At 45.7% G+C, this 26809-nt stretch overlaps 1 protein-coding gene and 1 long non-coding RNA gene across 6 annotated transcripts; one reads left to right on the forward strand and one right to left on the reverse strand.

The window, feature by feature from the left end:
- Positions 1-439: 439 nt before the first annotated feature.
- LOC310688742 lies at positions 440-13153 on the reverse strand. Of its 5 annotated transcripts, XR_014517121.1 has the most exons (4): positions 13013-13153; positions 9774-9857; positions 9314-9418; positions 440-1052 (listed from the first exon to the last, which is right to left on the reverse strand). It is a non-coding gene; the product is annotated as an uncharacterized lncRNA (long non-coding RNA). The 5 variants fall into 5 exon arrangements; XR_014517122.1 differs by lacking the exon at positions 9314-9418 and having other exon boundaries at positions 445-1052; XR_014517123.1 differs by lacking the exons at positions 440-1052; positions 9314-9418 and adding an exon at positions 5207-5376.
- PLK2 (polo like kinase 2) lies at positions 13066-23126 on the forward strand. The gene is made up of 14 exons (XM_083465309.1): positions 13066-13971; positions 15161-15268; positions 15456-15572; positions 15798-15927; positions 16224-16311; positions 17000-17095; positions 17918-18116; positions 18214-18361; positions 18927-19024; positions 19948-20071; positions 20511-20751; positions 20851-20980; positions 21080-21190; positions 22362-23126. Exons 1-14 carry the CDS (start codon positions 13732-13734, stop codon positions 22551-22553), a joined length of 2022 nt encoding a protein of 673 aa, XP_083321435.1. The 5' UTR covers positions 13066-13731; the 3' UTR covers positions 22554-23126.
- The last annotated feature ends 3683 nt before the right edge of the window (positions 23127-26809 follow it).

Consider the following 26809-nt stretch of genomic DNA (forward strand, 5'->3'; position numbering starts at 1 on the left):
CAAGAGTGTTTTTCTCATGGGGAGAAGAGGGCTTGTCTACACCTATATTTATGCATATTCTCCAAACCAGGGATGGGGAACCCCTGGCTCATGAACCAGATGAACCCTACAGGACCTCCCCTTCCAATCTGCCCCCTACCCTATTTTCCCAGCTGCTCAGTAGTAACTTCCCTTCAGCACGGGGAGCAAACTCTATTCTCTATGCTACCCAGCTTATCAGAGGTAACAGTTTGCCCACTGCTGAGATGTACTCTCTGATCAGCTCAGCAGTATAGAGAACGAGGCATCACAGGAAGGACAGATTATAGCTCAGCATAGGACTCGCTGTGTTTCCAGGCTACAAAATGTGAAAGAGAGGCTCCTTTCACCGTGCCACATTATTATTATTGATATTAAATACAAAATAAGAATATAAAATACATAATAAAACAAAAACAAACCAATAACCGCCCCCCTCCATACACACATTTTAAAAAGCCATAGAACGTTAATCAGCCAAAGGCCTGGGTAAAGAGAAATGTCTTTGCTTGGCGCCTAAAGATATGCAATGAAGGTGCCTGGTGAGATTCCCTGGGGAGAGCATTCAATAGGCAGGGAGCCACCACAGAAAAGGCCCGTTATCATGTTGCCACCCTCCAGACCTTAAGTGCAGGAGGCACACGAAGAAAGGCAGCAGTTGATGAGCACAGGGGAGAGAATGCTTGAGGCTCTGTGGTCCTGAGCCGTTTCAGGCATGGTGGGAAGCTTCTGTGACCTTTAGCCAAGGTCCATTTCCACTTAGCACAGAGTGTTAACTCCTTGAAGCTCACAACATTCTAAAATCTTATGAGTCTGTTACCTGTTGTATTTTCTGCGGTGGCCCCCCGTGTGTCGAATGTGTTATGTACTGAAGTTCTCACCCTGGGCCAGCAGGGGGATACTGTGGATAGTTTTCACTCAGGTCCACATATGCAAATAAAGAACTGAAAGTGACGTTCAGCGATTGGATAGTTACAGAAAATTGTTACTGTTGCCTTGTAGTCGAGCTCTATATAAGTAGGTTCTATTCTGCCCTGTGAATAAACAAGAGCTGTTTGAAGAACCGCTGTGTCGTCTGATATGTTCACTCACAACTTAACAGAATGCTCTCCCCAGAGAACCCCCCCGGCACCACCATTACATGTCTTTAGGCCCCAGGTGAAAACATTCCTTTTTACCCAGGCCTTTGGCCATTAAGTAATCTATGGCCTGTTAAATGTGTGAGGGGCAGGGATGGACTGTTATTATGATTGTTTTATTATTACACTGTGTCCAGGCAACCCCACCCCCAATGATGTGCGAATATTCAAAATGTGTGTGATCATGCCAAACCTGGAAGTGACCTGAAAATGTGACAAAAACATCACAAAAAGGGATGGAACAGGACAGGGGCGGAACAGGGTGTTTGCAGGACTTTTCACTGGTGTTTCAAATATATGCGATTTCGCTTAAACACGTGGTGCCTTGGAACTTAATCCCCGCGTAAACCGGGAGTTAAGTTTTTGCTATGATGCTGCATTTTTGTTCTTAATGTTGTACACTGCCCTAGGATCTCTGGACAAAGGGGGTATATAAATTGAATAAACAATAATAACAATAATATTACTGTATACCACTTTGGTAGCTGTCATGGGAAATGGGGTTGCTTGTGTGTAAATCTCCAGCCGTTCCAAACTGCTTAGGGGTGGTTGTGTCTTTCCCTGACTGAGCAGCCCTTTGCGCTGCTGCTTAGTCGCTAGCTGAATCCGTGAGTGGGCGTCTCCTAAATTTCCTCCAGCATAAGAATTCCTTAACGGACAACCTTCGCCTCGCCTCTCTGCGCGGAAGCCTTCTGCGCAGAGTGGGCGTGCCGAGTGGTGGTCCTCCACCCTCCTCACTGACTTCACTGGAAGAGTCTCGGAGCCTCACCTCCGAGATGCTCTCTGCCTCTCCCTTCTTCCTGGTGTCACCTGGACTTCCTTCCCCAGATAACGTTCTCTCTCTTCCCTTACTCGTTCCCTCTCCTGCAGAATCTGGGAGCCTCGCCTCTCCCCTCTGCTCTGATGTCAGTTCCCTGACAGTAGCTTTCGGCTGTGGTTTATAAAGCTGCAAAACAGTAACGACATAAGCTCTTTTCTTATCAGATATTCCACTCTTCTTTGTTCTCTGCTTCTGAGCAATTCAAATGCAGCTTTCTACGCATTGTTTCTCATGTTTCCACCTGTGTCTTAACTATTAAACACAATTAGGGGACAACGTTGTCTGCGTTTCAGAATGCGGTGGAAGGCTGATCTATAATAGTCAGTCTGCATCTTTCATTAAGGGCTGCTCAGTCTTTCAAAGAGGCTCAGGAAGATGTATAGGCCTCCCGGTTTTATGATTTTGCTGGTGTTTCAGTTTGCATTACTCTTCCAAGCCCCCCCCCCCTTTTAAAGGCTTTGACGATTACTCTTTTGAGGAGTGGAAAAATCAATTGAGTTCCTTCAAGCTCCAGAGATTTTTCCCTGCCCTAAAAAACTCACTTTAACAAAAGGCATCTCCCAAGCTGCACTGCTGAAGAATCCAGAGTGAAAGATAGGAAGGGAAACCCATCCTTTTCAGGGGGTGATTATAAAACTGGAGCCTAATGCAGCAAAGAGAGAAGAAAAAAAAGTCCCCAGGATTTCAACTAGGGGCATTAAACAGAAGGTTTTTTGGGGGTGTGTGCAAATATATCACTGCCTGTCCCTGACTCATGGGAAACCTCCAAGTGATTTTTTTAAAAAAATAAGGGCCAAAGTTAAGTGCTGCCTGAATGATTTCAATGGGAGCATTAAGCAATTTACTCACATCGATACAAAAGGGACTTAAAAGTGATTAACATTGCTTGGCTTAAAAGAGATCAATAGATGGTTTGCCTAGCACTGTATCTTCATAGGTGCTCTGGTCCTGCACTACTAGGAAATACGATGGAGGGGCTCACAGCATTAACACCCCAAGAGGGTCTTGCTTGTCCCCTAGCCACATAGAGCTGGATTCCAGCAGAAGTCAGGCATGGCTCTGTCTCTCAGCTGCCCAGCCTGCAGCCTGTGTCTCCTAGCTCTCACATATCTCTGCTCCGGCCTTTTGTCTTTCTAACTACCAGTGAGTTGAGGGAGGAGCCCCTACCCATCTGAAATCTGTCTCAGAGCCACTTCCTTTGTTACCTTAATGGCCCGTGCTTAGAGGGCCATTAACTCACCAAGAAGCTAGCCTGGCTGTTCCAGGAACTGAATGTGCTGGATCCAGGAATTAGAAGGGGGCTCAGGCATATAGCCTATCCCCCCACCCAAATTCACAGCAATATAATGTACGGGGAGTTGCATTGTTGCAGGGAGTGCAGATGTCTGCATTCCCTGCTTTAAAACAAAGCACAACAAATGTGTATTCTTCAGTTGGTTGGACAGACTTAAATGAAGTATTTTATATCTATATATATATAAAGCAAAAGGTTAATAAACTGGCATAGCTGGAGGTCTTGTTGCTGTTTTGTTGCTTTTTTTAATTATTAAAGAGTTAGATAATGGATCCCACATTTTCCCAAGGGTGAAATATTGCAATCAGAGTGTTTGAGAGAATGTGATAGCCCTGGGATAGATAGACTCCTTCACTTTGGGAGGACACCTAGACTCTGCAGAAACAAATGATAAACAGCTGCACAGCTGTTGTGTAAAAATCCAACCGTCTGAACTTTGGAGAGCCTTGCCATTTACAAGTCAGGATGAGAATTATTATTTCAGCTGAGAATGTATTTAGAAGGTTTCTTGGATGTCTTTTTAAATGGTCTAATTTTAACAAGACATAACCAGTGTGATAATAGTGCTTAGCGTGTATATACTTTAGCACTTAAATTGTTCACACTTTAAAAAATTGGTTCACCTATATCATCTCTACTTTGCAAGGTACGTATGTGACCCGGCTTCTTCCCAACAGATGCAGACAGAGGCTCTTACTTGTAAGTAACAAAGAGGTACAGATTTAGCAGCAGACTCAGTGCTCACGAGTCGCCATTCAGGAGTTCAAGAGTGAAACAAGACTTTCAGAACTGGATGGAAGCAATCAAAATGTCCCAACAAGTAGCTGGTGTTGGGATTTGTACAGTATTTGTTAGAACATGTATTTTACAAAGAATAAATTGTATTGGTCCCTTCCCCCCGAAAACCTATGTAATGGAATGTAACATCAGCAAAATCTTGTGACTCCAATTAAGGTCACAGAAATGCCGAATCATTGTCTTGTCAGTTTGTTAGCTCCCTTTAAGTGAGCATGTGTGTGCCTTAGGTAGTGATAGCAGGGGGTGGGAGCTGGGGGTTGGCAGTTTCACTGTTGTTTTGCTGAGTGTGAAGAGGAGTTGGTGAGGACAGACAAGCTATCATTTAGGGACTGCTTCAAAGGAGTTTTAGCAGCAAGAACCAAGAAGACCCTCTCTTGGGCTCAAAAGAATGAAAAGCATTGCATTGGACTGGGTATATATGTATGATACTGCTTGTAATAGTTGGCATTCTGCAAGCAAAGAGTCATCTTCAAAGTCTTGTGTGTGGAGTCTACCATATATTTCGCTCTATAGGGCACACCGGACCATAGGGCGCACCTAGTTTTTTTGGGGGGGAAATAAAGGGTCTCCAGGCTTCAGGCTTCAGCGAAAGCCTGCATTCGCTCCATAGGACACACACACATTTCCCCTTCATTTTTGGAGGGAGAAAAGTGCATCCTACAGAGCGAAAAATACGGTACTTCTTCCCTAGGGTTTCAAGGGTGAAAGTGCTGCATGACTCAGGAAAACAGCCAACAGCTGGAATGGAAGGAGGCACCACCGCAGGTGACAAACGGCCAGCCCTGAAGGCTGTGATCCTACACAACAATAGTTGAGAGAGGGCACATATTAAGCTGCTTTTTGCCTGATTAGGAACCCAGGAAGCTGTCTTACTTGAGTCAGACTGTTGGTCCATCTAGCTCCATATTGTTTACACTGACTGGCAACAGCTCTCCAGGATTTTAGAGGGACATCTCTCCCAGCCCTACCTGGAGTTGCCAGGGAGTGAACCTTCTGCAAGCAAACCAGCTGCCTGGCCACTGAGCTATGGCCCTCTGCCTAACTCAGCCAGATACTGATTTTTATCTCTACCTCTAAAATGGCCCCACCTTTTCTGATCCAGTAGGAGTTGCCATTAATAGCATCTTTAGTCTGGAATTCTAAGCACACTGAGTAAAAGTCTATCTAAATTGAGGTTGTTTCTAAGTAAACACAGGAGTGGACTGCAGGTGTATGGATGAAAAACCTTCACTGCTTACTCAACTGATATGAAAATAGGAGGCTTGTGGAAGAAACCAGCTTTTGCTTCTGTCGTCCACTGCATTTGCCTGGGATGGCAAAAAAAATGAAGTCATTATAGTGGTACCTTGGGTTACATACGCTTCAGGTTACAGACTCCGCTAACCCATAAACAGTACCTGGGATTAAGAACTTTGCTTCAGGATGAGAACAGAAATCATGCTCCGGCAGCGCGGCAGCAGCAGGAGGCCCCATTAGCTAAAGTGGTGCTTCAGGTTAAGAACAGACCTCTGGAATGAATTAAGTACTTAACCCGAGGTACCACTGTACTGATTCTTTTCAAAAGTAAAGAAATCATTGATAAGCCCCTCTACTTTCTTTATAGGCTCCATCCCACTTTAATGGGCCTTGTCCTAGGGGAAAAAATACGTTCAATGCAGGTTCTGCCATTCTCTTCATTTTCACTTGCCTCTGTTCTTAACGTTCAATGCGATAAGGAAATTATCTCCCATTTTTCACAGACATGGCAAAGGAGCAGATGGCTGTTTCTTTAACCCTCCCCAGCCCAGTCAAATTGCAAGCAAAGCCAAGGCGACGGAGCATCTGTTGCAGCAGATAAATTCTTTTCATTTAATTGGCTATTCAGGCATCTTTCCAAAGTGCCCCGACACCATCTCCTTGCTGTGCACTTGGCTACTTTATGAATGTTCTCAAAGGAACGTAATGATGTGAAGACACAATGGTCCAGGTTTGGAACTCAGGCAAGATCCTGAGCTCCTTGCTGGGTCTCATGCTATGACACCTGCCACTCATGTGTCTTCCCTGAAGCCTTTGCAGTTCATTCACTGAGGCTTATCCCTTCTAGCGTTTTTCATTCTCACTGCAGTGTTCTGAATAACATGGATTATGCTAACAAAAACTAAAAGGGGGGGAGCCTAAATGTTCCCCCATGCAACAAAATGTGGGACAGTATTCTGGTTGCATGGTTTTCTAGGTTTAACAGGGTTGCGGATTGATTCACCCTCAAGCAATTATTAACAGGGAAATTAAGCACTGAACTCCCACATCCAAATATCTGCAATGTGTGGAAGAGGTCTGACTTGGGTAAGTCATTACATATTATTACCACCATCTGACAAATTGGAATATTATGGATGAACTTTGCAGCATCCTTGGGAATGTAGATTAATGTGCAGGTGGTAAAATGTACTGCCTAGTGAATTGCGCTCCTTGGAGGAAAGGAAGACGGAATATAATCGCGATAAAAATGAATAAAATTAAGTAACTGAGTGTAGCCATTTCTGCTAGAGCTGTGCAAGCAACTCTCAATTTGGCAATGCAGACTGGGCTTTGATCAGGGCCAGACCAACGTACCCTGAACCTGGCCCCTGAACTAAATTGGGGACCTTGCACAGCCCTAATGTTTAATTAGGAATTTAAAGCCTAATTAAAAATTACAAGAGTGGCGATGAGAGGCAGGAAAGAAGTACAGATGAGAATCTCTGCCTGCCTAGTCTCCTTCTCCTCTCCCTTACTGCCCCTCCTTTTGACAGCCCTGAATTGCACAAGGTGGACCCAACCCGAGGTGATCTGGGGCTGCCCTGACACACTCTGGACCAACTCCAAATTGACCTCATTTGGTTCAGGATCAAGGATTTGGCTCAGGCCAGATGTACAGCTCTTAAACTTCTGATGCCTTCTTTTGAGGGGGAAAGAAAGTTGCAGCGTGCTCAGGAATGTTTTGTATTAAAACGTAATTACAAAACTGCATAAGTACAATTTGAAAATATCAGGCAACGTGAACCTTTAAAAAAATCAAATGGCAATATATTTGGAGTGAGGTACGGATGGAACAGTTCAATTTAAATACAGTGTAGTACAGCAGGCTAAAGAGATAGCATTATGTGAGTCGGTCACCAGGGGGAGCTACAAGACAGCTTATTGATAAATATACCTGAAACCAACTGTTCTGAACAAGGAAGGCAAGGATGGTTCCCTTGAATAAGGGCTCCTCCACACTTTGCTTCTCCTGTGCCTAGAAGGCGTGGGTGTGAGTGGTTTTCCGCTTGGCCCACATTTTCTAGGCACGAGTCTGAGTGATTTCCCCCTTGTCTAACAAAAGGTGTCATTTCATTCTCTGTTTATTTCCAACTTTTCACTGTATAGGCACCCTCTTCTCAAAGAACAGGGGCAATGAGACAACGCTAACATATCCGAACCACAGGAAGCTAGGAAAGCATTTATCTGAGCTTCAAAAGAAACTTTTCAGAAAAAGTGTCGGAAAATTCTTTCCCCAAAGAGCGACTTCCCAGCTGTACAAGAGCTCCAAAAAGATGTGCTCAAGAAATAGTAGAACTGTCCAAAGTTGTGCCCACCTGCACAAGAGCTGAATACAGAGGCCTCATGAGCAAAGGAACAGCACACACCGGATCAGGTGGCACAGAAAACGTGTGAAGAAGCTTTGGTGCCAGAGCCGAGAACAGAACGTTGGGGAACTGGCTCAATACCACGTAGCATGGATTAGTTCAGGGGTCAGCAAACTTTTTCAGCAGGGGGCCGGTCCACTGTCCCTCAGACCTTGTGGGGGCCGGACTATATTTTTTTTGGGGGGGGGAATGATGCAAGAGCACCACGAGCCCCAGTGGCTGCTTACCTGTGTCTTGCGAGCGGCAGGGGCTGGCGGCGGGATGATGAGCGGCGCGCGATAGGGCTTAAAGGGGTTGCTTAAAATGGCAGCCGCTTGAGCACTGCTGCTGCTGGCATCAATAAAGCCCAGCCCCCTTCCTCCTCTAGGCAGGGCAGGGAGAAGCCAGGAGGAGGGAGGGAGGAGGCGGCAGCGGCACCATGCAAGGGAGAGGGAGGGAGAAGGAAAGAACATGCACACTGGCGATCCACACGGCGATTCCCGGACCATCTGCGGGCTGGCTCTAGAAGGCAATTGGGCCTGATCCAGCCCATGGGCCTTAGTTTGCCTACCCATGGATTAGTTACTCCTTAATATGTATTAAGCACCTTCTTGCATCTCCAAGCTGGGCAGCAGGCTGTGTTCTACTCCCATGTCAGAGGCAGAAATGCCACTGTATACCCCTTTCTAGAAAACACAGGAGAGGAGACTGCCCGTAGGTATCTGCCTGGCCAATTTGGTAACAGCATACTTGTCTAGATAAGGCACTGGCCTGATCCAGCAGGCTCTTCTTATGTCCCCCTGATTTTAGTCCTTCCTTCCTTCCTTCCTTCCTTCCTTCCTTCCTTCCTTCCTTCCTTCCTTTCTCTTTCGTTCTAGTTTGAACATTGTGGGACATATGATTTGTTACTTATTTGCTTAGGATTGGCAGTCTTAAAATACTCGATGCATGAGGATAGTGCTTTCTTAACTTCAGCATTCTCCTTTCTTATTGCACTTAATGATTTCCCCCCTATGGTGACATTAGCCGGAAACAGAGATCGTCTTCTTGTAAACTGCCACAGTGGGTGAATGGGTCCACTGGAATGGATGGGTATGTAACTTCCAACACACCACTGTACATTCTGGAAAGTCACCCATGTGCCTTAAATACGCTCCAGTACATCAGTCTAAGGACATATGCAAAAATGCCTTCCAGCGTGATTAAAAACTACATGGCACAACAGCATATATGTATCTCCTAGCTAACATGTTTCCGTTCAGGGTTGCTAACTTCCAGCCAGCCATGCCCTCTCCCAGAACACTCCATTACACTTCCTCCTTTTCTCTGCCCCGCCCCTTTTAACCAACTGTCACTCAACATCTCATGTCCTCATTGGCTGTTTAGTTGTGCAAGCAAGGAGGAGGCTGCATCCTTAAGCTTTATTTTTTTTTAAAAAAGATTTTTGTACTTCTGAAAATCCAGGGGTTTCCCCAAACAAGCGAATTAGCCATCAGCACTCGCTGGTTCAGTGCACTATTAGAGGATATTCTGATAAGAGGGCAATGCTATGCAATGTTTGGCTGATATCAGTGAAAAGACATTTAACACTTTCTGTGTTTAAAATGTACAGGCAACTCACCTTATATGGTGGTTACGTTCTAGGAGTAGCACACACAGGCAAAATTATTCATAGCCAAAAAAAATTGGGTTCAATGACGGGTGGGATTGCTTAAGTCATTTTTTCCTGAGCGCTGCTCACCCCCTTTAAACAATTTAAAAAATATTTTTGATGCTGACGTAAAGCTGAAAACACATGTTAAACGTGTGTAAGTTTCAAGTTACCGTACCTCTCTCCATTTAAAAAAACTTATATCTAGAACTTTAATCTTCAACACACATGTGAGGATAAGCCAAACTGATCACACAGAACATATTTCTAAGGAAATCTTAGTAGAACGGCCATATCAGCCATACGAAGTTTCCTGCTGCGTCTTGGATCTAATTTGCATGATGCAGAAGGAATAAGCATCATTGCTTTCATCCCAGTGCTGCTTGTAGGGAACTTGACATGGGGCCAAGATTAGGCAAACCGCACTTACCTTTTTGATCTGCCGATTCTGGTAGTTCAGCTCTGGAACTCAGAGGGATCACTGTGTATTTGGCAAGAAGGATCACATACATCTCTGTTGACATCACAAAGAAAGAGGCATTAGTAATGTCATCATCATTCGGGATGGCCCAATTCTGGAATTCTGAATGGAGTTCACGTCTCTAGTACATGACTCTCATCTTTTAACTCTGAAAATCCAGGGTTTCCCTCATGGGTGTAGAATTCCCAGATGAAAAGGGATTGATTGTTAAACCAGTCTGAGAACTGTAGCTCTGGAAGGGGAGCAGGAGTTTCCAAACAAACTCTCAGCAACCTTAACCAACCACAGAACCCAGGATTCTTTTAGGGAAGTCATGCCTGTATAAAGCAGCATGATGTTGCTTTAATTTTTTAGCACAGGCAGATCCCCATCGATGTAGTTTAAGCTAAGAGATCAGCTACCTACATGTGTTACTTGTGTGCAGGGCCCTCTCATGCATCCACACCACTGGCCATGCCTCCAACCAATGTTGTGTCCCTGAATTAGCCCTTTCACATGTTAAGCATGGAGGTGTGTCTGCAATGGAAACTCTATGCACATGAGCAGGGCTAGCCTAAGGATGCAACATCAGGGACAGCAGTTCCTGCCACAACACGTGAAGGGGCCAAGATCAGCCACTGAAATTCACATCTAAGCCAGAATTGGAACTTGATCAAGTCACAGAATCATAGAATTGTAGAATTTGGAAGGGACCACAAGGGCACAACCCTCTCCAGTCCTAGCCGAACTTCTGCCTCTTTCTTCCTCCTCCCATAGCCACTGTGTCTTTGTCGAAAAGTCCGGCAGCTATTGCTCCTTATCTCAGCGCATATGTATACAGTGGTACCTCGCAAGACGAATGCCTCGCAAGACGAAAAACGCGCAAGATGAAAGAGTTTTCCATTTTTTGAGTCGTTCCGCAAGACGAATTTCCCTATGGGCTTGCTTCGCAAGACGAAACGTCTTGCGAGTTCTTGCGAGTTTGTTTCCTTTTTCTTAAAGCCGCTAAGCCATTAATAGCCGCTAAGCCGTTAATAGCCGCCAAGCCGCTAATAGCCGTGCTTCTCAAGACAAAAAAACCACAAGACGAAGAGACTCGCGGAACAGATTAATTTCGTCTTGCGAGGCACCACTGTACCTGCAACAGATACCCTGGTGCATCACCACTAAAGCAACATGGCGGCCACATTCTGCATGTCACATGAGTTGGGTTGCCAAGTTCCCATGAGAAGTGAGAACCCCAATTTAAGTACTTCGTTAATTGAGCAATGCCGATTTACATAATTCAGGTGTGCAAGCTGGGTTTCCACCTGCTTGGACAAAAGATTTAAAATAAACTTCCATGTTGCCTAGTCATCCAACCTACAGTGTCGGTGGCTGGGAAGCAAGGACAAGGGTTGGGTTTTTGTTTTGTTTTTCCACATGTAGATCCTTGCAAGATCGAGGGCAAATAAGTAGCAATTATCATGCCACAGTTGGTAATTTGGCCTCTTGGCTTTGCCAGGCCATTAGATCATATCATCCAGTTTCCCAGGACGCTGCTGCCCTCACTAGCATGTGTACTAAACAGCATATGCCGCTAGAGGTCACTGCCGGTTTCTTCCAAACCTGAAAGAAGCGCTGGCTTCATCCCAGATCTGCAGCAGGTAACCCACTTAGCAACAGCTAGATCTTTAAGCTCGGGGACTGCTGATTGGCAGAGCTTCTGCAGCCAAGAGACTGAGTCCAGGAGATCTGTCAGTAAGACACAAGACAGAGACAGAGCGCAGAAGGTGATTCCGCTGCACTTGGTCTCTATTAAGCCGCTGCTTTGTCAGGCTGAACCCCTGCTATAGTTTCACACACACCCCTGCAGTTTTAGCACTGCTCCCAGTGACATCCAGTTATATTACCAAGTCCTGAGGAGATGGCTGATTTTGCATGGGGCAATTTTAATGGAAGAACTGTGAGCTGTCTGATTCCAATGAGAAAAGGGATGCTCTTTTTTAAGGAAAGGGCTGAATTTGCTGGGTGTGTGGGGAGCGGGTTACATCTCTCTTAGCATGTGGCATTTCCACCCGTCACCTCCATTTTCATGCTTGAAGGAAAATGTGAATATTACACTTTTGTTTTGTTTTTTAAACCGCCTTTTCGGTGCCACTGCCAATGTCCTTCCTTGTCATCGTAGAAGAGGGAGGCAGTGCCTGGTCCAAGAGGAGGGACCACCGGGCTGTGTTTGTCCTTGAATGACCTTGGCTTGATTAGCGTAGGACATGGATACCACGCTGCTCTTCTCCGTATCCCAAATCGCAATCAGTGCTGCAAGGCTCAGGCACGTTAATTTGGGCCTCATAAGCCTGGCATGTGTTCACCACATGGGCTGTTCATCAGAAAGCCAGATGGAGAGAAAATGAGGGAAGCGAATGAAGGCATCTCGTCTCTCTCTCTCTCTCTCTCTCTCTCTCAGCACCTGGGATGTTAATCCTGGAGTTTATCCCTCGGTGTTGCAGCTGTTGCCCTTCCTTGGTGTGATGAAGGGCACCTTCAGTACACAAACAAGCTCCTGGCCTGCACAGAGTGTATCTTGGCTTAACATCCGCCCTGTCCATTGAAGCCTTGGGACACCATGTGTGCCCCCCTCCCATTAAACGTGTATGCAAGGAGGCCCATTTTAATGGGTTGGCTCACGGACAGGTATCGTTCGAAGGAAGGAATGACATATATACGTAAGGTCAATGGCGCAGTCAGGGCCAGGAGTCCAGGGTCTCCCATTCAGTAGAGACAAGGAAGAAGGGGAGAGCAGGACTGGCTTAACACATTCACCAACCTGGTAACCTCCACTTGATTTGGACTACAGTTCCCATAAGCCCCAGCCACTGTCGCACTCAGGCCCCACTTGCTGGAATAGCTGTCAACTTTTACCTTTTCTTGCGAGGAATCCTATTCGGAATAAGGGAATTACCCTTAAAAAAAGGGAAACGTTGACAGCTATGCTTGCTGGTTTCCCACAGGTGTCTGGTTGGCCACTGTGAGGACGTGTAACTGGGTTACATAGCTGCTACCAGGGCCTTTCTTGTGCTTCTTTGGGAGCTGTATTCTAAAATAAGTGAAGAGAGGAATTGCAAGGAAAACTAATGAGAGAGAGAGAGAGAGAGAGAGAGAGAGGAGCTGTGGGGCGGGGCTCAGGGTAATCCCTCCCCTACCCCTACTGAAACGTCACTCAAACCTACCTAAGCCATTGTTCCATATAGGGAGCTGATGACTTCTCCCCACTGGCCTTGAGGCGGCTTGCAGGGGCCATGGCAGGCAAGGTGCCGGCTTGGACTTTTGCTACGCAGCTTTTCAAAGGAACAAAGGAGCCAGGGGCCGTTGTGGCTGGGGGTCCCCATTTCTCTATCCGGTGGCTGCGTTGTCATTTGCCGGACCAACATTAAAGGGTTATACAGGAGCTGACCGGCCTTGGCGCGGCTGGGTTGTACTGTGGCTCACCCACCGCAGGGAAAACCTGGAGTGTTTCCTCCGAAAGAGGTCCGGCGGGGTGGATTACTCCTAAGGAAGCGCGCGCGTTGACTGGGAAGGGGCGTCGTTCGGGCCAGCGGTTGCAATTACGCGGAGGCCTCTTTTCCCCAGTGGCGTGTCGCTTTGAAGGCTCCGGCGGGCGCGCGTTCCCAAGTGCTGCTTAACGCGCGTCGCTGCCAACGTTACATCGGGTCTCACGCGCGGCCAGCCGGACAACGCGCTGCCCGCCATAGGCCGCTCGGCGTTTCGGAAGGCGGAGCATTGTGACGTCGGGGCTCGCGGGGCGGGGCGCCTGCCCGCGCTATAAAAGGCCGTGGAGGCGGTCGCCGTTTCGCAGAGCGAGCGTTCGGCGCAGCGGCAGCGGAGCTTGGGAGCGGGTTGGGAACTGGAGCGGGGTTTGCTTCGTTGGGTCAAGCCTGCCGACGGGGCTATGGATTTATTGAGGACTATCGCTTACCAGCCGGGCAGTACAGCAGCCGGCGGCAGCGGCAAGATGGGCGAGCAGGCGCTGGGCAAGTCCTGCAATGGGGAATTGCGAAGGAAGAAAGCGGCGGAGTCGGCAGCCGAGCAGCATCACCACCACCACCCGCACTCGGCCACCGAGATCTCTCGGATTATTACCGACCCCACCACGGGAAGGCGATACTGCCGCGGCAAGGTGCTGGGAAAGGTAATTGCCCGGCGGCGGCGGCAGTGGCAGTTTTAGGGACCCGTCTTGTGGATCTGTCACTGGTGTGCAGAGCTGGTTGTAACGTCGGGGTGGGGTCGGGGGGCGCATAGATTCCCACCCAACATCGATTTATTTTGATTTTGTGTGCGGGTTTTTTGCCAGTGCGTTTTGGCATTTCTGGCACGCAGGCGCCCTCCCTAATCTGAGCCTCTCGGTCTGATCTGCCCCCCCCCCCATTCTGTACCTGGGGCAACCCAGCCAGATGGGTGGGGTATAAATAAAATAATAATAATTTATAATTAATAGCATTCCCCCCCTCCGCTCCTCCCGGTCCATCTATCGTGCCTTTTCATTTCCCTTCCTTTGCAAAATTTCAAATATATTTGCTTCTCAGAAAGAGGGCATTTTACACCCAGGGTTCCATTCATCGGGGCTGTGCTGCACTATCTTGAGTCCTTATGTCCTGCTGGCTTGATTTGCAGCCCCCTCTGTTTTTATCGTTTGTGTTTTATCACCTCTGCGGATCACCTGTCGAAGTAGGCTTGTTACCTGTGGAGGCTGGTGCATGCATAAGCTGCCAGCCTTAAAGGGCTGCTAAACAAAAGACGGAAGGCTCCACACGGATAGCTGCACGGAGAGGGAGGGCAGCTATCCTGTGTGATTAATGTACATGTCTGTCAGCTGTTCTTCTCCCAATTACATGCAGCAGAAAACTGTCGGTTGCTGTGCCTTTCATCTTGAGCGCTTGTGGCAAAAATGGATAAATGTGTGTGCATTGGTCACAAAATAATCTGTAGGAGAATTGCCTGCTTCACACATGAGGCAGTTGGGGAGGGTTTTGTTCTCTTGCTACAGGTTTAAGCTGCTAGACCTCAAGCATTTTACAGGCATTTGTCTGTACCTTTGTTGCATATTTTTGACTGCTGGTTGAGAGAGCTTGCCTGGGGGGGGCTCTCTTTAGTATCCAAGGCGCTGCATTAATTTGATTAGCAAAGAGTGAGAATTGAGAGCACACTGCAGACTGTCCTTTGGCTGCAGACTGTCACCGTTTTTTTTTATTTTGCAGTCATGGTCCCTTGGTAGTTCCGATTTTTCCTGCTTGACTTGGGCTCCCTGAAGAGGGAGGTGGAGGGGAGTTTCTCTGCTGTCTCGCCTAATGTGCTTCTTCTGCTCTGCCTTGTCTCTTCAGGGCGGCTTTGCAAAATGCTACGAGATGACGGATCTGACCACAAACAAAGTCTATGCTGCAAAGATCATTCCTCACAGCCGAGTAGCCAAACCTCATCAAAGGGAAAAGGTGTGTATGTGTTGTGACACTCCTTTCAGGAATCTCTTTATGTGCTTGGGTGGCCCTTCCCTTTCGCCCTCTGCAGTGGCTTGCTCGCATCTAAGCCCTGCCTCTTCCCACGGCGGTGGCATGTGGATACCGAGGTGCCAGTAATAACCTGCTTCTTGTTTGTGTGTGCCCTTTTCTCCTCTTCCAGATTGATAAAGAGATCGAGTTGCACAAGATGCTCAATCACAGGCACATTGTGCAGTTCTACCACTACTTTGAGGACAAAGAGAACATTTACATTCTGTTGGAGTATTGCAGCCGAAGGGTGAGCATCCATGGGGAGAAATCCGGTATTCCCTTACATGGAATCGGCCGATAGTGTAAAAATGTTTAATGTGTAAAAGGTATTGTCCATAGTTTCTTGAGGCAGCCCTTAATTCCTTGCCTTTGACCCCCACCCCTCAGCTTTTTCCATAATGCTAATGCTTATTGTGTGGTTTCAGCTGAGTGACCTTGCCTGTGGGTTTTTCCCTTTTTTTCCTCTCACCAGTCTATGGCTCACATATTGAAAGCAAGGAAGGTGTTGACGGCACCAGAAGTGCGATACTACCTCAGGCAGATTGTGTCGGGATTAAAATACCTTCACGAACAGGAGATCTTACACAGAGACCTGAAGCTAGGTATGTTGATCTCCCAAGACACTGTGCTTATAAGATGTTGAAAGAGCAGTTTCCTTTCTCATAGACCAAACTGCTGTTTGAAAACTGCAATTCATGGGGATTAATGAATAGGATCAGCGTGTCTGGCAGTGGAGTCTTGGAGTGCTTGAGTAATAGTGCTAAGCATTCATTCATAAAAACAAAAGCACCAACTATGTGCTGGCCTTCTTTAGACGCGAGTCAGCACTTGTCTAACACGTCATGACAGTGAATTGGACTCACCATGTTTCCTCTTCCTCTCTGCCTTGCGTCTGCAGGTAATTTTTTCATTAACGATTCCATGGACTTGAAAGTGGGTGACTTTGGGTTGGCAGCAAGGCTGGAACCGCTGGAGCACAGGAGAAGGTAAGGACCTGGGAAGGAAAGAGGGCAGCAACCTAAATACAGCAGAACTGCCTTGGGATTTGTAATCTCTAGTTATGTATAGCAGTGAGAGATGCTGGCTCTCATAATGCGTTTAAAGCATTGGCTTGCAAGCCAGGATATCTGACAGCTGATCAATGTTCTTAATGGCCTTTTTTGTAACAGTTTAGTGGGTCAGCTTCTTCTGCCTGTGAGCAACCCCCATTATTTCAGGCCCATGCACATTTGGCAGGGTGAGTCTTATATAGCTAATGGTGGTGAGCTGCCACCATGGGACAGAGGAAGCTTCCTTATACTGAATCAGACCACTGGTCTAAGTAATTCCCTGTTGTCTGCACTGGCTGGCAGCAGCTGTCCAGGGGTTCATGCAGGGGTTTCACACAGCCTCACCTGGAGATGCCAGGGATTAAACTTGGAGCCTTCTTTACGCAAGGCAGATACAGGCTGTTTGCATATAGCAAAGAATTCAGGTGGAACCTGTACAGTATTTAACGAAAACATATAGCTTTGGGGGGCCAAACTAATCCTCTGTTTAAAATGCACTGACTTGGGATTGGATTGCATTGGTTTCACTAAAGTGTATGACACACATTGAATTTTTGAGAGAGTCTTAACTGTTGTTGGACCGGAAGCTAATTGTTTTGACTCCTCATTCAATTGTCTTTTCCAGAACCATCTGTGGCACACCAAATTACCTCTCTCCAGAAGTTCTGAACAAACAAGGGCATGGCTGTGAATCTGACATTTGGGCCTTGGGCTGTGTCATGTGAGTATTTAGCTGGTGTTTGGTCTTGTCTACAACTGTGTAACTAGTGGGTAGGCTTTGCCTTTCTTGAGGTCTTCAAGCAGACCTTCAGCACATCTCTTTGAGCAATTGCACTGAGCAGGAGGTTAGACTATGTAACCTACAAGGACCTCACCCAAGTTGCTCTCCTGCGACCTGTAACTATTCAGATTACGCAGAACTCTGGAGATTTGGCTTATTTTGCACAATAAACTTTGTTTGTGCTAGTTGTACATGGGGGCAAAAAACAATGCAAGGTATTGTGAAGCCTTACCTTCTGACCTCATCCCATTTGAAATCACATTAAACACACTCTCCAGTAATCTCACCAGGAGATATTATTGCATGTGTGGGCAGTCTTCTTAGACTGAGTCAAACCAGTCTAAGGTCCACCTTCAGCCTAGTGATGTCATGCCCATCTTGTTGGCAGGCTCCTCAAAGGCTTTGGATGGGGTGCCTTATGCATGCAGAGTCTTTAACCGTTCCACTGATGAGCTATGGGCCTTTCCAGGACCACTTCCCACTCATTGCAGCCCCATGATATTGGGATGCTTAATCTTCATTGGTTACCAAACCCACACATCCTTGGGTCTTGCACAGACCTGTGGCATGTTCTTGATCTCAGTTCAGCCCCTTCTTACAAAACTTAGCTGACAAAACCTTTTCCAGTACTAGTAATGGTCAGTGGTGGTGATGCTTTTGCTTAAAGACTACTTAAATTGAGGCCCTTCTTATAAACATTTTTATTATTATTATTATTGCCAATGATTCAAATAATGAATTGTATACTTCCTCTTCCAACAGGTATACAATGCTACTCGGAAGGCCTCCATTTGAAACAACCAATCTGAAGGAAACTTACAGGTGTATAAGGGAAGCGAGATATTCCTTGCCATCGTCTTTGTTGCCTCCTGCAAAGCACTTGATTGCAAGCATGTTGTCGAAAAACCCGGAAGACCGCCCCAGCTTAGATGACATTGTTCAACACGACTTCTTCTTGCTGGTTTGTAGCATTCTTGTTCTTGGTTTGTTTCGCTTCTGTTCAGAGCTACAGCTGACAGCCAGCTGACAGCCCGTTTTTGTACATCTTGTTTCCTCAGGGCTTCACTCCAGAGAGGCTTCCAGCTAGTTGTTGTCATACAGTTCCTGACTTCAATTTGTCAAGCCCAGCTAAGAATTTCTTCAAGAAGGCCGCTGCAGCTCTCTTTGGGGGCAAGAAGGAAAAAGCAAGATATTTTGACACACACAGTAAGTAGATATATTCATACCTGGCTACTATCTATGTACTACAGTAGGCAGAGTTTAGGCTGGAAGGATCAATTTTGTTTCTTACTAAGTCATCAGTGCAAAAGAACACATCTTTTCTGAGAGGGAAGTCCTTTTCGTTGTTGCTGTATCATTAAGTAATCCAGAATCCAAAAACTTGCTGATCTATCTTACGAATCAGCCAGAGATCTACGAGTAGATCCCAATCCATCCTCTGCCCATCTGTAACAAATACTTACTGCTGATCTCTTGCCACCTCTAAAAGCTTCACATTTTGTGTATACACACTGCTGAACTTTTTAATGCAGAGCTGCTAAAGCATCACTGTTGGTTTTTGAAGCCAGCCTGTTATTGGCTGCAGTTCCTGGTCTGCCGACTCTTTCTATAAGATCCATGTTCAGCTCTGTGAAATCGGGCACATACAAAGGAAGCAACACTCTAGACTGCATGTCTTGTCAAGGCAGGAAGTATTGTGTACTAGACAGTCATGTGCACTTGGATAGGAAAACCCCCTCTAAATTTTCTGTGGCTTTCTTCTCCCTTCCAGATCGGCTTGCTAAAGAAGATGAAGAAATATACAAGCTTAGACATGACTTGAAAAAGACCTCAATAACCCAGCAACCCCTGAAACACAGACCAGAGGAGGTATGTATTTCAATTGGTTGGGCTTTTTTTTTGTAACAGGGTAGCCTGCATTGCTGAACACAAGTAAAAACGAGCGGCTAGCGAAATCCTTGAGAGCTCAGGAAGCTTAGCGTAATCTTGTGACATGGCTGTCATAGCCTTTGACATCTGTGCAGGGTCTCTATGACTCAGGACTCATTAGTGCAAATCATCCAGCATCTGTGTGTCTCCATACTGCATAATCCTGAGATGCTGTCAGCTGCCCCTCCTCTTCCTTAGGAAGACTCTTAGCTCAGGATAAGCCAGCAGTTCTGAAACTTCAGTTGCATTTGCAATCTCCAGCATGTTTGGGAGCTGAAGCAGGCCTGGTGTGTGTGTGCAGACACAGGCAGAGTGATGAGACATAACCAAATAAAAATGTAGAACAAACAGCATGAGAAGCTCTTCCAAGCCTTGTTAAGAAAACATCTTTCCATTGTTCTGTTCCATTGTTCAAGAAATGGGATCCAGTTTGCAACCAAGAAGAATTTTGATTTTTGGTCGTTCAAGTTGCCAAAAGGCCAGAACAAGTTTGAAATCTTCCCCAGTGGTTTATCACAGCCTCTTCCTAGATACATAAGTGAAGGGAAATCAAAGCTTGCTATCATGGGGGAAATGAATTCAGGTCCTATCTGCCTTCCACCTCCTGATGCTAGGTGACCTTGCCTTCCCTGAAAGGGAACTCGAAGGGAGTTTGTGTGGCATGTATAATGCACACGGCATCATTGTGGGCCGTAGCAAAAGCCCTTTGCATGTATCCTGTTCATCACAGTGATAAGCACCTTGCTAGCGAGGCCTAGCTACCAGGTTACCTGCAAAACGGAATCTGAAACATGATGATGAATTGTGCAAGAATCTGTCCTTGATGGTCCTTGGCAACAACATGGTATTTTCTGCCTTTTCAGGAGATCCAGCCTCCCAGCACCACTGTAGCCAAACCTGGCATGCTAGCAGAAACCAAACAAATCGGAGATGCTATCCGGATGATAGTTCGGGGGACGTTGGGAAGCTGTAGCAGCAGCAGCGAATGTAAGTATGATGCACATGGCGTTAAGTAGGCGGTTCTGTGTTTAGTCTGTACCTCAAGCAAGAATGTAAGATTTAGGGCCTGTAAAGAAACATTCTTCCTCCCGTGTCAAACTGGCCAAGCAAATAATCTAGTGTAAAAACCTATAAATTTGGTTAGTGAGTCTTTGGGACTGTAATGTCTTCCCTCCCCACAAAGAACTGCAAGAATTGATGGGAGTGCAGATAAATCCTCAAGCCCTTTTAAAACCTAGTTTTACAGCTTCTCTTTCTGTTGGGAACTCTCAGAACTTCAGTACAAATTCTGTAGCAGAAATTGCCAAACCGCCTTTTAGGGGCATAATCTGAGACGATAGGCCAATGAATAATGTACAGGAGGTAGGCTCATTGACAACTCTGCATGTGGTTTCTGTAACGTTCCCTCCTCTTTGCCCTCACCCAGGTCTTGAAGATAGTACTATGGGAAGTGTGGCTGACACTGTGGCTAGAGTGTTGCGTGGTTGCCTGGAGAACATGCCAGAATCTGACCACATTCCCAAAGAACAACTGGCTGCGTCTTTCCAGTGGGTCACGAAATGGGTGGACTACTCAAATAAATATGGCTTCGGTTACCAGCTGTCAGACCACACAGTGGGCGTTCTCTTCAACAATGGTGCTCACATGAGTCTTCTTCCAGACAAAAAGTAAGTGGCTGGCCCAATGTACAACGAAGTTGTCACTTGACACTTTCCTCTTCTGTGTCTACTTGAACTTAATATTATTCTTCTTCTTTTTACCTTCAGAACAGTCCATTACTATGCAGAGCTTGGTCAGTGCTCCGTGTTTTCCGCTCCTGATGCCCCTGAACAGTTCATCAGTCAAGTAACTGTTTTGAAGTACTTCTCTCACTACATGGAAGAGAATCTCATGGATGTAAGTGTTGTGGATGAAAAGGCTTGGAATCCGTTGCTGTTAAAAGCCTGTGTGTTGATGAACTCTGCTCTAACCAAGATTGTGTGTTCTCCTTTTCAGGGAGGAGATCTGCCCAGTTTAACAGATGTCCGTAGGCCCAGACTTTACCTCTTACAGTGGTTGAAATCTGACAAGGCATTGATGATGCTCTTCAATGATGGCACCTTCCAGGTAGGCAGAGTTTCTTCTCTCTCTCCTCCCTCCGCCCACCCACACATGCAGCTTGCTCCAAACATGTAGGGGCTTGTCATCTGGAATCAGTGGGGATTAGATCCGAAGATGGCGAGGGTGCTATTTTTACACAGTGTGTTATCAACCTAAGGAGCTTGTCGCAACTTGATGACAATAGTAACTTATCATAAATAGTGTTAATAAGCTATTGTTCAGCTGACTCCGTGAAAGACGAGGAGCCCAATGGCTTGAAGGGCCAAACGTGCTACTTTCACAAATCCCAAGGCCAAAAGTGAAGTGTACACAGATGCAAAATGGGCTTTCTACAAGTTACATGATATTGTATCATCTGTAATGCTTGGTTTATTCTATTATGCGGAGGGGGGGGTCTATTGGGTTTGGCATAACAAGACATCATAGGCACACTATGACAGGCATAGGCAAACTTTTGGGACTATAACTCCCATCATCCCTGACCACTGGTCCTGTTAGCTAGGGATGATGGGAGTTGTAGTCCCAAAACATCTGGAGGGCCGAGTTTGCCTATGCCTGCACTAGGATCCAATAAGTGGTTTGTGAACCTGTGGGCCTCCAGATGTGACTAGACTACAGCAGCAATCCTTTACTATGGACCATCTTAGCTGGGGCTGATGGGCATTTTAGTCAAACACACCTGGATGGCCACAGGTTAACAGCCAGTGGTCTAATAGAGATCTTCCTATACATCACCAGAACCTTCTGTGTTCCTCTGCTCTCAAGCTACCTAAGGTCTGCAGTGATTTTAGTTCTCAAATTCTGGACACAAGCCTCTACCAACTAAAGATGAACAATACCTTTATTCCTTAAGGGGTGTTTTTGGATACATAACTTGCTTCCAGATTATGTTGCCGTTTCAAAAATTAAGGCTTGCAATCTTTGTCTTCAAGCAGGTGATCTTGATTAAGACCCTATTGAGCTTAGAGTCAAAGAGATGCTTTGTCTTTTAGGCATTTAATATTCTGCAGCACATGAGCAAAGGGGTTTTTATTATGCTTCTAATCTAGGCTGTAAAGGAAGGCTCTGTCCACGAAATACTTGCAGAGCACTGCTGAAAACTGAAAGCAGTGCCATGAAATGTGCATTGAGAGGTTGGAACAATTGCATTAAACAGCACCTCTTAATTTCTTGGCAGGTGAACTTCTACCATGACCACACAAAAATCATCATATGCAACCAAAATGAGGAATATTTGCTTACTTATATCAATGAAGATAGGCTATCGACAACGTTTCGCTTGACGACCCTTCTGATGTCTGGGTGTTCCCTGGATCTAAAACAGCGAATGGAATATGCATTGAATATGCTCTTGCAAAGATGCAATTAAATTAAAAAGAACTCTTCTAAAACCAAAAGGACTTCTCTCACTGAAGTCTACAGTGGAGGCAGTTGGAAAAAGCTAGTATGTTGATGGATGAGTGAGGAGTAGGGACTGGTACGAACAAATATCTTATGTGCTGGGCTGGTACCAGACATGGAGCCTACTGCAGCCGTCTTTGGTGGATTAATGGTGTGACAAGGAATTCTTTTGGAGTGTAGCTTTCCTTGGTTCACTCCCTTTTGAAAGATATGAGTTGGACTTGAAGCTCTGCAGAGAACAGTTCTGATGGAGGACTTAAAACTGTGAATAACACTTGAGGAATTGGGAGGGAGGGTGATCTCATTGTTGTCGAATAACTATTTGGGGCAGCTTGTGGCTGCTTAACTGTGAACTATGGCCATACATTTTTTCTTATTTCTTCCAAGAACTGATCACACTTGTGGCTGGCAAAGTGCATTCCTTGTTAATATTTTTTTTTATTTATTACAGCCCAAAGTGAAGTATTTATTACATACATTTTTTTGCAACCGTGATTTTAAATATACATTTGTTGGCAATAAAGAGTGGGGAAAACCTGAAGCACTGGTTTCAGTATATGCCTTTTTTCCCTCTGAGCTCTGCATTTCATTCTAACCAGTAAAAGTCACACGCAAGATAGAAGAGGTTCAAGGTCAATTGATTTCTCATTCTGATGAGGTGGAATGGGCCTCCATCAGCATTTATGGTGCTTTATTTTCTACCTGCAGGAGCCTGCAATCTGCTTGGAGAACAGCCCAGCTTTTGCACAATTTATATAAACCATGGTGGATGTGGCTGGTAGATTGGCCTGATGCTTTTAAAAACTGATGCTGTTCACCACAGACCATGGCTGCAATCCTAATACTAGGTTACATGGAATTTGGTCTATTGTACTCAGTAGGGTCAATTTCTGAGTAGATAATAGGATTGCATTGAATATTATTTAAATGTCTGCCTTAGTGTTACCTTCAGAGTTTAAATTGGCTTTTTTTTTTTAATATACAAGGTTCAAGGGCCTCTAAATTTTCTTATGATATCCAAGTCTACCTTGGTCTCTGCAGCATAAAAACCTCTCTTCTTCCTACTACTTTGGCTTGAAGGATAATCTCTTGCTTGTAAACTCTTGCAGACACCTGACCATTGTACTCAAGCAAGTGTGGTTCTCCCATCAGCCTTCCAACAAAGCAGAGAGGGTGTTGGGTGTTTTGTAATGGCTTTATTCAGCCTTTTTTTTGGGGGGGGGACTGATGTCAGCTGATCTCTAGGTGAACTTTGGTCGGCATGAAAATTAGCCATGTGGCAAAACCTTGAATTCACCTTGCTTCCTGAAAATGCCAGGATGGCCGACGGAGGGTTTAGCCAGACTTCTGCTGAAAGGAAGGCTACAGTGGTGCCTCGCAAGACGAAAAACTCGCTAGACGAAAGGGTTTTGCGGTTTTTGAGCTGCTTCGCAAGACGAATTTCCCTATGGGCTTGCTTCGCAAGACGAAAACGTCTTGCAAGTTTGTTTCCTTTTTCTTAACACCGTTAATACAGTTGCGACTTGACTTCGAGGAGCAACTCATAGAACGCGGTGTGGTAGCCTTTTTTGAGGTTTTTGGTGATTTTTGAAGCTTTTCCAAAACTTTTCCGACACCGTGCTTCGCAAGACGAAAAAATCGCTAGACGAAAAAACTCGCGGAATGAATTAATTTCGTCTTGCGAGGCACCACTGTACTCAGTTTTAGTAGTCTTTGAAGCAGGCACATCGAAAGTGGCAACACTTGGATTCTGTTTGTATATATTCATGATAAGCACTGTTGGAACTACTCTAAAAGTCCACTCCTTTTGCATACTTCCAATAGCTATGAATCGGTACTTTGGGGGCGGGGAGTGTAACTTTATAAAATCTGTGTTTTGTGGATTCCGTGAATGCTGATGGAGAAACTGAAGGCACAATGTTCGTTACTTACCTAGATTCACAAAATCGTGACACACAAAAGATAGAGACATATGATGTTTCTCAAAGGGGCCTTTCAACTGCCTAACGGGATGTAACCAAAATTAGGTCACTGGATTAACCTTAATTGGGGTGTGTGTGCCTCAAACATTCTACTTCCCAGGGGCTACTTGAGAAGGCTGGAAGTTACAAAGCTCACCAGTCACAAAATGACAGCAAATGGAGATGGTTTGACATAAATGGCTGGCAACTGAATCTAATCCCTCTTGGAAATTGCTAAATTCTTTGTCTCAGTGATTTTCTTATGTCAGGGAGTTCCACAGTTAACCTGAAGAAAACGTTATGGATATCAGAGTATCATAAGTCTATTTTAGGTAGAATCTGCTGGAAGCTCACAGCTGGAGATGGCTTTTTATTTGCAATTCTCCCCATGTGCCTTTCAGCATTCTTATTCCGTTGCCTCCCATTTTCCTTTCCTCTATTCTGTTTTTCATCCCAGCTCTTTATATACATTTGCTTCTTTTGTAAAAGCACCACCCTTTTTATCACCTTCCTCTCTATTCCAGTTTATTAGTCATGGCAGTAAAGTACCAACCACTGGCTCTTTCCCTCAAGAGGAAGACGCTAATAAATGTCTCCCATCTCCCAGCCACCTTTCCTAAGCTCCACTTTCTCTGCTCTGCCCCTCCCCCAAAACTGGTGTATGTATGTGCAAACAATCACATAGTCTGCCTGATTTCTGTATGAAGGAATCCCATTCCAAAGAGGACCTCAGTGGGGGCACTGCAAAAACAAAGACTCTTACTTCATCCCACAGACCTCATTTGGCTCCTGTGTTTGCTATTTATTTTTGTGGGGGGAATCGGGCTATTAAAGAAGTTCCATGACAAGAAACATTGCATCTAGCTGGGCCCTACGAGGGCTCCAAAGTCCATCTTGTTGAGCAAGCTTGGAATAAAAGGATCTTGGCCTCTTGGCTGTGTCAGGGCTGCACAAAAATGGCTCCCTCAAAACAGCTAAACCTGCAGGTGGAAATTCTGCCTCTCCCTCCCCAAAGTGGCCATCATTCCTGTGCTCCTCTAAGGCATCAAGATCAGCCTATGATAATGTGCCCACAGAAGAGGGGAAGGACTGGGGAAGGGGTTGATGGTGTGGGTGTCTTGAAGTCGAGTTTGATAGGTTGGTTTACTCCTTTAAGTCTGCAAAGAAGCTTTATTTTGGACCTGAGGGTGGGTGGGTAGGTGGGGGGGTTAGGACCTTGGGCATTCTCTCCCTCAGTGTGGTGTAGTGGTTAAGAGGGGTAGACTCATAATCTGGTGGACCGGGTTCGCATCTCCGCTCCTCCACCTGCAGCTGCTGGGTGACCTTGGGCCAGTCTCACTTCTCTGAAGTCTCTCAGCCCCACTCACCTCACAGAGTATTTGTTGTGGGGGAGGAGGGGAAAGGAGAATGTTAGCTGCTTTGAGACTCCTTCGGGTAGTGATAAAGCAGGATATCAAATCCAAACTCTTCTTCTCCCTCATCCTATCGCTGCCATGCTGGCATAGTGTTGCCCTTTGCCAACAGAATCTGACAACTGTAATTCTTTGGGCTCCTCCAGACGACCCAATTATTCGGCATTTGTCCTGATTTTCTTGCCCAAAGCTTACTTTGTGTCTAGTCGAGCATTCATTCTGATTCGTTTATGAGGCACTTATACAACAATGAGCATTCACCCTGATTTTCTTGCAGGGTGTTTGCACATCTGCCTGTTAATTAACTACTCATTCATCCAACACTTTTGAAGGCATTTCCCCATCAGTTTTCAAACCACAATGTGTTTTTAAAAAATAATATTAAATTGTGGATTTGTTGCTTCAGGATGACAGAACTCGTCAATCCACTTTGAATGCACAAACCTAATGTTCCGGTGTGCACTTGTATCCCTCCTGCCAAATATTGTCAGTTTGGAGGCACCCTTTTTGCCTCACATACTAGGGAAGCTGCTACACCCTGCAAATTTTGTTGTGTCATGGCGACCCAGCTCATTCTACACTGGCAAGGATATATACAGAGGAGGGAGATGGCAAAGGCTATTTTAACAGCTTGTTTTAATGAGGTAAGGCAAACAAAGTTCTCCAAGGGCTCATTCAGACTTCCTTTTGTGTTGGGTTGCCCAAAGTTGTTCAGCTTTCCACCCCCCTCAAAGTCTCGAATGAAAAGTTTTCCAGCTATTTTTAAGGAATAGACTTCCAGCACAGGTTGCCATACATCAATCATACATGTTTTTGCCCTCACATTTTCCTCAAAGTGTGGATGAGCCCTT

This window comes from Podarcis liolepis, assembly GCF_965112155.1.
Source record: "Podarcis liolepis genome assembly, chromosome: 11".
In the NCBI taxonomy this organism is placed as follows: Eukaryota; Metazoa; Chordata; class Lepidosauria; order Squamata; family Lacertidae; genus Podarcis; species Podarcis liolepis.